Source organism: Chenopodium album, chromosome 2 (assembly GCF_948465745.1).
Source record: "Chenopodium album chromosome 2, dcCheAlbu1.1, whole genome shotgun sequence".
NCBI lineage: Eukaryota > Viridiplantae > Streptophyta > Magnoliopsida > Caryophyllales > Amaranthaceae > Chenopodium > Chenopodium album.
In genome coordinates, this window is record NC_137835.1 from 2132422 (window position 1) to 2144130 (window position 11709).

The 11709-nt window shown below is 35.8% G+C and overlaps 2 protein-coding genes across 2 annotated transcripts; one reads left to right on the forward strand and one right to left on the reverse strand.

Annotated features, from left to right (window-relative positions):
- Positions 1–3293: 3293 nt before the first annotated feature.
- Positions 3294–8747, forward strand: LOC145592631 (protein NLP6-like). Its single transcript, XM_081649138.1, has 5 exons — positions 3294–3981; positions 4375–4964; positions 6156–6203; positions 6281–7205; positions 7344–8747. The coding sequence occupies exons 1-5, from the start codon at positions 3612–3614 to the stop codon at positions 8432–8434; spliced, it is 3024 nt and encodes a 1007-aa protein (XP_081505264.1). The 5' UTR covers positions 3294–3611; the 3' UTR covers positions 8435–8747.
- Positions 8748–10841: 2094 nt separating this feature from the next.
- On the reverse strand, positions 10842–11339 carry LOC145579211 (histone H4). The gene has a single exon (XM_081636463.1). It carries the CDS (start codon positions 11272–11274, stop codon positions 10963–10965), a length of 312 nt encoding a protein of 103 aa, XP_081492589.1. The 5' UTR covers positions 11275–11339; the 3' UTR covers positions 10842–10962.
- Positions 11340–11709: the final 370 nt, after the last annotated feature.

Consider the following 11709-nt stretch of genomic DNA (forward strand, 5'->3'; position numbering starts at 1 on the left):
ATGTTTTATTATTATTATTATTACAATTCGTATTAATTACGTAGGATTGTGTATTTGAGAGACGGAGATTAGGTGGGGATTAGGCGGGTCTTTGGTGGGGATAAGGTGGGAATTAATATCCAAGTGGGGGGTGGGACGGGGATGGTTTTGGAGTTGTACCCGCGGGAACGAGGATGTGGATGAATATTGAACCCGCCGCAGGGATGGGGATGGGTATGAAAATGTTAGGTGGGGATGGGGATGGGGATGGGAAGGCTAACATCTGACCCGCCCCGCTCCATTGACATCCCTATGCGCCATATCTAGATATATATATTCAAAAGTCTTTTTGGTTTGACCCTATGTTACAACTTTAATTGTTGGTAGCATTGTTGAGGGTAAATATATTAACAAATATTTTTATGAGCATTAATATTTGCACACTTATTTATATAATAGTTAAAAAAAAAAAAAAAAAAAAAAAAAAAAAAAAAAAAGGCAATTAACATTAATAAGGGAAAATAAGTAAATAAACAGTTTAAATCATTATTCAAATACTATTCGTTAAGCTAAAACTGTTTGAAAGGTAGAGACAATAATTATTTAAGTTTAAAACAAAAAAAATAGAGCAAATATGTAAATGAAAGGTAAATGTGTACATATAGATTTTAAGGGCTTAATCGTCTCAACATTATTCATAAAAATTTAGTCATACTTTTAAAAAAGGATAAATATGTAAATAAACATTTTTAGGTGCATACTCATCTCAACACTGTTCATAAGAGTTTAGTACTTTTTAAAAGGTAAGAAAGGCTTGCTTGAAAATAACATTTATGAGCTAACTGAAGATGTAAATTAAAACAATTTCATTGAGACTACCAATAAAGACATTTTTTCATTGCCAAGAGTGAAGCTCTAATCTCTCTCTATATCATTAAAAAAAAATAAAAATAATCTCATAATTTTCTATCGTAGAATCGTACAGTCATACAAGGTTACCTTAATCACTCAAAAGAGGAAATTACTAGTAATACATTGTGCAGCGGGTAAATTCAAGTTCCTCGATTTTATTTTATTTTTTATATGATAAAATGAAAATAATAAAGTGACACAAAAAATTAATGCATAAAGTTGTGAGAGCAGATAAAGTGAAATGTTAATCTCTGATATTAACTAAGGTTCTCAGCCGTCAATCATTAAATAAAGCATACAAATTAAAAGCACCTAATGTTTACAAAAGTTGCTATTATCTTAGAGAGCATTTGAGAATTAGTGAAAGAAAACATAGAAGATTTAGGTATGAATTTAAGTTGATAAAACTCTTCAACAACCATTGATTCTCTCACTCTTCAAAGCATCGATCTATATAAATAACAAGGTCAAAGACTGATAGTAACTAAAGTTGCAATCTCGCAACAATTTGTCTCAATTGTGATTCAATATTGAATTTGAATTGCTTGATGTTCAAAATTTTATCAATTTAGGAGGATGGAAGGCATAACTACCTATGGAGAGCTCAATGTAAGAACACCCAGGAAAAATAATAGAGTTTCTTTTTTTAGGAAATGGAGTTATTTTGTTGTACATACTCATGTCAAAGTGGAGCTTGGTGATGGAAAAGTTTACAGTACGAGAATCGAAAATGTAAAATCTCCATAAAATTCAATTGTATTAGTAGAGCATTCACTACTATGTACAAAAAAAATGCTCGTGAGCAAAAATATTGAGGAAAAAGCAAAATAAAGTTACATGTGCCATATTCTCCTATATTTACACCAATGAGCAATTTGAGAAATGAGCAAAACCAAAAATGCTCTTAGGACGAGCAAAAAAATTGATGATGGGACTCTCATTAAAAACAAACAAGTATAAATGGTGTGGAAAAAAAAAAAATATTGTTTTAGATTTTTTTTGTCATTTTTATGATAATAAATCCAATACTTTTGACAATAAAATCATAAAATATAACAATAATTTTCTTAAATAATATAATGACAATTTTACTAATTACATACTTCGTATTATTTACATTATCAATTTAATAAATTTAGATTTTAATGGTTCATAAAAGTAATTTAAACTTGGAATATGAGTACGGTGATGTGTTTAGAGAGAAAAATGTTGATGGGGTATTGAAAAAGGTTGGAGAGAGGATGGTGAATAATTTTTTTTTATCATTGTTGATATAAATATATGACCACAAAGTGGATAGAGAGAGAAAAAGGAAATGTTTTTATGTTCATTGTAGTTAGGGTTGTACAGAGTGCGGTTTAGACCGCACCAAATCGCAATTTTGCGGTTTGGTGCGGTTTGCTGTTTGAATATTGCGGTGCGGTTTTTGAAAATTGCCAAACCGCGGTTTGCGGTTTGGTGCGGTTTCCAGAAAAAAAAAATTAGACCAAACCGCACTTTAATAAAGTTTGCGGTTTTTATACTACATTTTATTAAAAATATATAAAAGAACTAAAATATATGAGCTAATCTTTGACTATTAGTTAATTAAAGGTTTTAAAAAAGTGTTTAATATTTGAATTATAAACTAATAATTATAAAATAAAATAAATAATTTGTTTTAAAAAGAATAATTATAATAAAATACGGTTAAACCGCAAACCGCATCGCACCAAACCGCATTTTGCGGTGCGGTTTGGTGCGATTTTTTTTAAAAGTGCGGTTTGAAAAAATTACAAACTGCACTTTTGCGGTTTGGCGCGGTTTAGAATCCATCCAAAACGCACCGCGAACACCCCTAATTGTAGTGAATGCTCTTATTGTACACACTTTTTAAAAAAAAACTAAGAATGCTCAACTTTTAGCCTTCCTATCCATGTTCACCAATTAAATTTCATTATATTATTTCAAAAATCTTACCATTTTATAACCTTTTTTTGTATTTACAAAAAAAAAAAAAATTTCTCCTTTAATGAAATGAAAGAAAAGGAATTTCCCAACGAGTAAAAGGAAAATGAAGAAAAGTCTTGGTTGTAGTCTTGTAAAACATATAAAAATCAAGAATCTAGATCACCATGCAAATACATCCATTACTAGATGATTATAAGATTCCAGAATTCCACAAATTACGTACTCACCTTTACTACTAAAGTACTACAGTAATAACTTAATTAATGTAATAATTCACCTCAAAAAAGGACATTAGCATAAGATAGACGATTAGAAAATGAAGAAAAATGTACATATTCTCAATATTCAAATGAAGTTGTATTTTTACATTTAAGACAGTCCAAGAGTAAAAATAAATCATCCTTTTCAACCCAACAACTAGGCTGCGCACAAAATTGAGGAGAGAGAAAATGTGGGATTCCATTCTTATGGAATCACCATCAACCTCTGAAAAGAAATTTATTTATTATTCCCACCACAAAAATAATAATAGTACCCCATTAATATATTTTTCTACCCAGTATTAAATAAATTTTTTAACCCACATAAAAAATAAATATAAAAAACAAATATTTTTTTTATTATTTTAACTTTTTTGGGAGATTTATCTAATCAAAATCACATCTTTATCTCTCTCTCCTCTTCAATTGAAAGGAAGAGAATACAAGAAGAAGAAGAAGAGGAGGAGAGAGAAAATAGTGTGTAAAGTTTATACAAGTCATTGATTGATTATGTCCGAAGCAGCAGCAGCAACAGCAACAGCAACATCAGTTGAAGAAGGTAATCAGACGGCTGGGATTAAGCCATCATATCATCATCATCATCAAATTCCAAGAACTCGGGAGCTACAATCTGGTGTGACGCAGCTACACCTTGACCCTTGTTCTTCAACTTTCATGGACCTTGATTTTGGGGATCTAGATGCTTCTTGGTCGTTTGATCAGATCCCTACTTCACCTGTTTTGATTTCTACTTCTGACCAGCCTTTTTCTCCTCTTTGGGCTTTTACCGACGGTTCTGCCGCCGCCGCCGTTAACTTTTCCGACGACCGGAATCTTCCCGGAATTCGGATTCCGGCTGAGCTTGCTCGGTTTACTCCTTGTATGATACTTTACTCCTTTTCTTGTCTTGTATAACTGGAAACTTTTGATTGGATTGAATTGACTTTACCTAGTAATGTTTGTTGGGGTTTTTCTAGTAAATTGAAGAAATTCTATATTAAATGAGGATAAAAATTTATGGGTTTTTTTGGGAATTTTTTTAACCTTTGACTTTATGTTAAATTGTTCAAATTTAGGAGTGTCAATGGTGGATGAGTTTATAAGAATACTGGGTTTATGCCTTTGACTTCTAGGGGATTGATTGATTAATTGATTGATTGCATATTTTGTAGTATCAAAGTTGAAAAGCATTGAATATTGGATTGATTTTATAGGGTAGTTACTGAATTTTGAAATTTTTGTTTGTGATATGTTAGTTTGGTTGATTGTGTAGGTAATCCAGAACCTGTGGTTGAGAATGGAGGGAATGAGGGTGGTGAGGAGGAAGATGATAAGAAGAAGATTCCGAGTCCGGGTTTAGGACATACTCCACTGGATAGCTTTGATGTATCATTTATAATCAAAGAGAGGATGACACAGGCACTTAGGCACTTCAAAGAATCAACTGAACAAAATCAGATTTTAGCTCAGATTTGGGCACCTGTAAAGAGTGGGAACCAATATGTATTGACAACATCAGGGCAGCCCTTTGTGCTAGGGCCTCACAGTAATGGATTGAATCAATATAGGACCGTTTCTTTGATGTATATGTTCTCGATTGATGGTGAGAGCGTAACGACTCTTGGGTTGCCTGGCCGTGTTTTTAGACAAAAGTTGCCAGAGTGGTCACCTAATGTGCAGTATTACACCAGCAAAGAGTATCCAAGGGTTAAACATGCCAAGCATTATAATGTTCGAGGGACGTTGGCTTTGCCTGTACTCGAACCTTCAGGGCAGTCGTGTGTTGGTGTGCTTGAGCTCATAATGACTTCGCAGAAGATTAACTATGCTCCTGAGGTTGATAAAGTCTGCAAAGCTCTTGAGGTTAGTTTATCGTTGTTCACGAAGGTGAAATGCCTAATGTCTTCTATCCCCTTTTGCTTGCTCTTTGCCTCATTTCTATCCCCTATTTTGATCAAGATATGTCTGATTTGATTTTGGTTGAATACAGATTGTGTCATTGACCTTGAATGAAATATTTTAACACATCTTGAGCCCAAATATCAGGCATTATGCTTGACTTAACACATTGTATGCTGCATTATATACATGGAATGAGATGTTAATAATGCCTTTTCCTGTAGCCAAAGAGATGGGAAGTCAATAGAAGTGTGTTATGGCTGAACTATGTTGCTTTTGTATTGGCTGATTTCAAATTTTCAAATATGATTTATATTGAGCTCTTTCAAACCCTCAGTCAGGGGTGATGTTGGTCTGATGTTGAGGAGGTATTGGAAAATTTATCATAGATTTTGTGTCGATTGTATGGAAATCTGTGTGCCCGAGTTCTATGGACTTGACAAGAAATATTCCAACACAACTATGTTGGACTTGGGTAGAAATGTCCAACAGATGTTGGACTGGGCTGTTTTCAATTTTCAAAGACCTCACGATTTGATTCGCCATTGAAGTGTCTGCCTCATATAGGGTGTGTATTTGACACCACTAATATAAATTAATCAAAAGGTGCTTGAACATAAAGCATGTCATGTTATTATGATTTTTCCAGCCACAACCCCCACAGGGACCCTGCTCCTAATTAGTTTATGGTTTTTGCAAAGCAGATTGAGGAACTAGAGTAAGAAGGATTCTCTGAGATATGGTTTATATCTACCCTTCTTGCAATGTGTACTTATTTAGCAGAGATGGCCATTGGGCTCTTAATAGCCCTGAAAAAGTGGAAAGTTATATATCTAGTTTACTCCCTCTATTTATAAGTGCTTTGTTTCAACATAGGCACCATTCTATATATTCAGTGCGAGATTTTGGTCAAAATTTCTTATTTCACTAATTAGTCCATCTATATTAGATCTTTCAAGTCAATCAATTTGAAAAGGAAAAATGGAAGGGAAGGGGTTGTATGCTCTTCTTAAGCTGTCTTAAAATTTAAAAAATATTGCATGTAAACAACCTGTGTTTTCTGTCAACAATTCAACATATGCTTAAACTTTATACTGTCTTTCTGCTTTCAAACTTCAACAAGGTCTAAATTACATAATTTCAACTCTTTTGCAGGCTGTAAATCTGAAGAGCTCAGAGATATTGGATCATCCTAATATCCAGGTAAATGATCTTGCAATGCTTAAGTTCCAGTGTCACCATAATCTCTAAAGACTAATATGACAATGGTGCTTGTCCAGATCTGCAATGAAGGTCGCCAAAATGCACTTGCGGAAATCTTGGAAGTATTGACTGAGGTATGTGAAACCTATAAATTGCCACTGGCGCAGACTTGGGTTCCATGCAGGCATAGGAGTGTTCTAGCCTATGGTGGTGGTGTGAAGAAAAGTTGTTCCAGCTTTGATGGAAGCTGTATGGGACAAGTATGCATGTCCACCACTGATGTCGCATTCTATGTTGTAGATGCTCATATGTGGGGCTTCCGAGAAGCCTGTGCCGAGCATCATCTTCAGAAAGGGCAGGGTGTTGCTGGGAGGTCATTTTCATCCCATGGTTTGAGTTTTTGTCGAGATATATCACAGTTTTGTAAAATTGAATACCCATTGGTACACTATGCTCGTATGTTTGGGTTAACTGGAAGCTTTGCTATCTGTTTAAGGAGCAAACATACAGGAGATGATGATTATATTCTTGAATTTTTCCTCCCTCTTGACTTAAAAGACACTACAGAGCAGCTTAAATTGCTAGGCTCCATATTGGCTACAATGAAGCAGGATCTCCAGAATCTAATGGTAGCTTCTGGAAGATCTCTGGAAGAGGAAAGGAAATATATGGAAATCATTGAAGTGTCCGCAGATGAGAATCAGGACCTACAAGTTGAATCTAATTTGTCGACTAACCCTCAATCTGTGGCTGAAACAATAAATGGTGTACCACCGCCGCTAAATATATCCCAGCCCCAGTTGGTGGAACTTGATTCTAGAAATGCTGGAAAAAGCGTTGTTGGAGCTGGTCAATGCCACAATGGAATCTCTGTAGTTGAAAATAAAGAGCCCAAGAAAACCTCTGAAAGAAAACGTGGAAAAGCTGAAAAACAAATTAGCTTAGAGGTTCTTCAACAGTATTTTGCCGGGAGTCTTAAAGATGCTGCAAAAAGCCTTGGAGGTTAGTCTTTATTGCAATCTATTCATTATTTATTAACATGGTTAAGTGTCTTATCTTAACGGCATTTTTCTGTAAGGTTATGTCTGTTTATTACATTTGGATAACCAGTAATTAAGGGTTTTGCATTGTATTTGACAGTGTGTCCAACAACGATGAAGCGCATCTGTAGGCAGCATGGCATATCACGTTGGCCATCTCGCAAGATCAATAAGGTGAATCGCTCCCTTACAAAGCTTAAGCGTGTGATTGAATCTGTCCAGGGAACTGATGGAACATTTAGCTTGACTTCCTTAGGTCAACCTACTATCCCCGTTCCTGTTGGGTCTATTAGTTGGCCTGCTGGTGTGAATGGAACTTATCAACAACAATCACCAACTTCTAAATCTTATGATCTTCCAGATGAAAGGAGTGAGGTGCCACAGTTTAGCCAAAGAGTCGATAGGCAAACCAGCGGCAGGGAATCAAGTCATGAAGAAAGAACTCATGAGCAAAACGAGTTTGTGTCTAAAGCAGGGAGTGGATCCCGAGAAGTAAGTGCAGGGACATCAACTTCTCATGGATCATGTCATGGAAGTCCTGGAATTGAAAGCAACCCACCAAATGGCCATTTCATTCCCAACTTTCATGATCAAATAGGTAACTCTACTGGTATGATGGGTCAACTAAATGGAGAATCACATATGGTTTCCGGCTACTCAATGCCAGACGCCCTCCTTGCAGCACATCATCCTCGAGAAGCCTTTGGGGGCATGCCTCTTGAGGATGCAGGAAGCTCAAAGGATTTAAGAAATCTATGTCCTTCAGCCAATGACACCAATGTAGAAGAAGTCATTCCGGAACATGGGTGGACAAATCATCATTGTCCTATTCCATCTCCTAGAGTGTCTATGAGTCCTGCTGGTATGATGCCCAGATATTTAGCTCGGCAAGATATGAATGCTGTTACCATAAAGGCCACATTTAGAGAAGATATTATCAGATTTAGATTCTCTTTGAACTCCAATATTGTGGAGTTGAAGGAGGAGGTGGCAAAAAGGTTTAAACTCGAAGTGGGAACATTTGAGATAAAATATCTCGACGATGATCACGAGTGGGTTTTCATAGCTTGTGACTCTGACCTACAAGAGTGCTTAGATATTTCAAAATCATCAGGAAGCAATATGGTGAGACTGTTGATTCAAGACGTATTAGGTAATCCTGGAAGTTCGTGTGAAAGCTCGGGAGGTTGAAAACCATTTGAACAGTTAGATACTTGCATAGATTGTAATCCATTCTTGTAGTAGTATTAGGATGGTGGGCAAGTCAGAATTTGTAGATGGGTGTATCAGTTGGTTGTTTATGCAAGCTGTATATAGTTTGCTGGTAATATTTAGGGGTGAGCACAATGTGGATGTTGTTCTCTTTTGCCTTCAGTTTTGCTAAATTTTTGTTCTCTGTTCATTGTAATTGTAAACAGAACATTTTCAGTTATAAGACATGGTTTTTCTGGAAAGAAAACAATTGCTTTCCACTGGTTAGTCCTGTCATTTAACCAGCCATGAATTTGACTGTTCTGTTGTATAATACTTGTAAACTCGTAGTATATGGGTGTGTGGCTTGCATAGATATGTGGGTGACGTATAATAAAATTTTCTTTACCATTAATGGAAGAAGTTTTTTTTTTTTTTTTTTTTTGGTGTTAAGAGAGCCACAAGGACAGATAATGAGAATCGATCACAAGATCTAACCACTTGAGCTATGGAGCATTAATTATTCTGAACTACAGAGCATTACAAATTTTTTCAACATTAACTAGCCATACATTACAAAGCTATGGAATTTGCAATTCCTATTACTCCCCTGGTCTTTCAGACTCGAAACCTTGCCACATGATTTAAATGAGTCCATCATTGTAGCTGTTGCGGAGATGCACTTTCGAAAAACCTGGAATGAACTCAGAAAAGAGATTGCTCCTTTGTCATTTCCACTTCTTGGAGGTATAGTAAGTCTTTTCTTATTATGTTCAAAAAGAACTTGTCACTTATTGTCAGATTTTTTTTTCCTCCAATTTTTGTAAGTTTTATCTATTGAGCTTTTTTCTACTGCTGTTGTTGAAATTACAGCAGAAATAGCTCAGAATCAATGCAAGTGCTCATACGAGAGAATTGCTTGTCCCTCCATAGTATTTCCTTGGGGATACCTCCGGTTGAAGGGAGACCCGGGGCCATGGATTAATCGTCACTATGATTCTCATTCGTTGGTGCGATTTCTGGACTTAGACTTATCGTGCGATACTGATCAAATATCAGAGTCCATAGGGGAGCTTGCAGAGCTGAATCGTCTTTATCTTTATAATAGTTCATACCTCAAATACCTCCCTAACAAAATCACAATGTTACAGAAATTGGAGCTGTTGAGTGTTCAGCATTGTGATGTTGAATTGCCACCAGACTTGAATCAGTTAGTCACCCCCTAAGACACCTTTCTCCTGTAGTCAATGGCGTTGAATCCATCACTTATGGCTTAGAGAAGCTATCCAACTTGGAAACTCTAAATCTCCGAGGATCGTTTGATTCCCTCACAGAATTGCCACTAGATTTTGTCCATTTTGATAAGTGTTTCAGACTTGAAAGTTTGCCTAGTAATTTGAATGATTCGGTCAGGATTTTTGTTGACAACACAGATGACACATATTATTGAGAACCTGGGCTACTATGACTGTCTAACCTCTGCAAAAGCCTCAACTGAAGGTAATTAGATTCCAGCAGGTTCTTTGAGGGGTTGATGTAGTCAGTAATTTGAGAAAGCGATTACAGGACAAGAAATCATTGGCTAGCGGCTAGCACTCATAACACTATAACAGCACAAAGAGCTGAATCTGTGTGACGCTGATCAAGGGTCAATTGTCATTCTCTGCGTCACAGCTCTTTTACATTCAAGATAGTGTGTCATGCTCAAGTTCTTGGAAACGTTGGAGATGTGCTTCCAATACTCCGTATAATAGCACTTTAGGTGATTATCAGCTTCTTTGTGCAAAATAGATTATCAACTCTCCCATTTTCAATTTCTCTAATATCTTTTTTAGGAAACAAAGAAATACTAATTTGCTATTGTGGTTGTAGAACCTGAATTCAGACTAGCAGTATCTAATTGTTGAAATGCTTCATAATTAAGCCTGCGAGTAATCAACTTCATACAGTATTACTTTTACAGATGTACACCTTCTCCTTTAAACCCATCTCTTTATCTACTGATTCAGATGTTGCTTTTTAAAATCTCTGATTGAATGAACATGAAAACAGCTTAAAATCACTCTTTTGGATCATATCTATGTTTTAGATCAATAAACATCTAAATAGATGTTGCTTTTGAAAATCACAAACTCTTAGCTAGAAAAATGAATGAACTCAGTCAAATTGCAATCAATGAATAAATCAAATCAAATAAGTATATAGAAATCAAAGAATCTAATACAAGTATCAATGTAAATTGCAATTTACAAAGAGCTAAAAAATGTAGTAAAAGACCAATTGAGCTGGTATAAGCAGAATACTATAATAACTTATACCCAGAAAGATCTTAAAACTGCTTTTGTCAAAATATAACCCAAAAAAATGTCAATTAATTTGGCATCAATTGAAACTGAGAACAAACATGTTAAAAAAAGCAATATATTTCATATATTCGATTCAAATTTCCAATTACATCAGAAAGTAATTAAAACTTCTTGAAACTACACTTAGATCTAAACACAAAGCCTAAAAACAGTAAAAACAACTTAACCACCAAATCCGTAGAGAGTACGGCCTTGCCTCTTAAGTGCATAGACAACATCCATAGCAGTGACCGTCTTACGGCGAGCGTGCTCGGTGTAGGTAACAGCATCCCTGATGACATTCTCCAAAAATATCTTCAAAACACCGCGAGTCTCTTCATAGATGAGGCCACTAATCCTCTTAACACCACCTCGACGAGCAAGACGACGAATGGCGGGCTTAGTGATACCCTGAATGTTGTCTCTCAACACCTTCCTGTGCCTCTTGGCACCTCCCTTTCCGAGACCCTTTCCTCCCTTTCCTCTTCCTGACATTTTCTCTCTCTGAGAATTTTGTGGATTTTTGAGATTTGGTTTTTCTGGGTTTTGGTTTTGGTTGTGATGGGAAATGGTAAGTGGGGAAAAGGGGTTTATATAGGGAAGGGGAAAAGAGTGTTCGAAATTTTTGAAATTTTGGTTTTGGAGGGGTTTGTTCCGCGTTTGTTTTTGATCGTTGGATGTGTTTTAATCGGACGGTGTATATTGGTGATCCGTGTCGATTGTGATTTTTGCTTTTATAGCGTTGATGCTTTATATCTGACGGTTGGATGTTGCTGGTGAATGCGTTTTGGATTTGCCTTGGGTATCTGAGAGTTCAGGAACCGAGACTATATACAGAGTACTACATACAAAAAAAATACTCCAATAATAATAATCTTCCCTAATACGGCAATTTTATTTCCTTTTCTTTTATTGTACTCAAATACACCG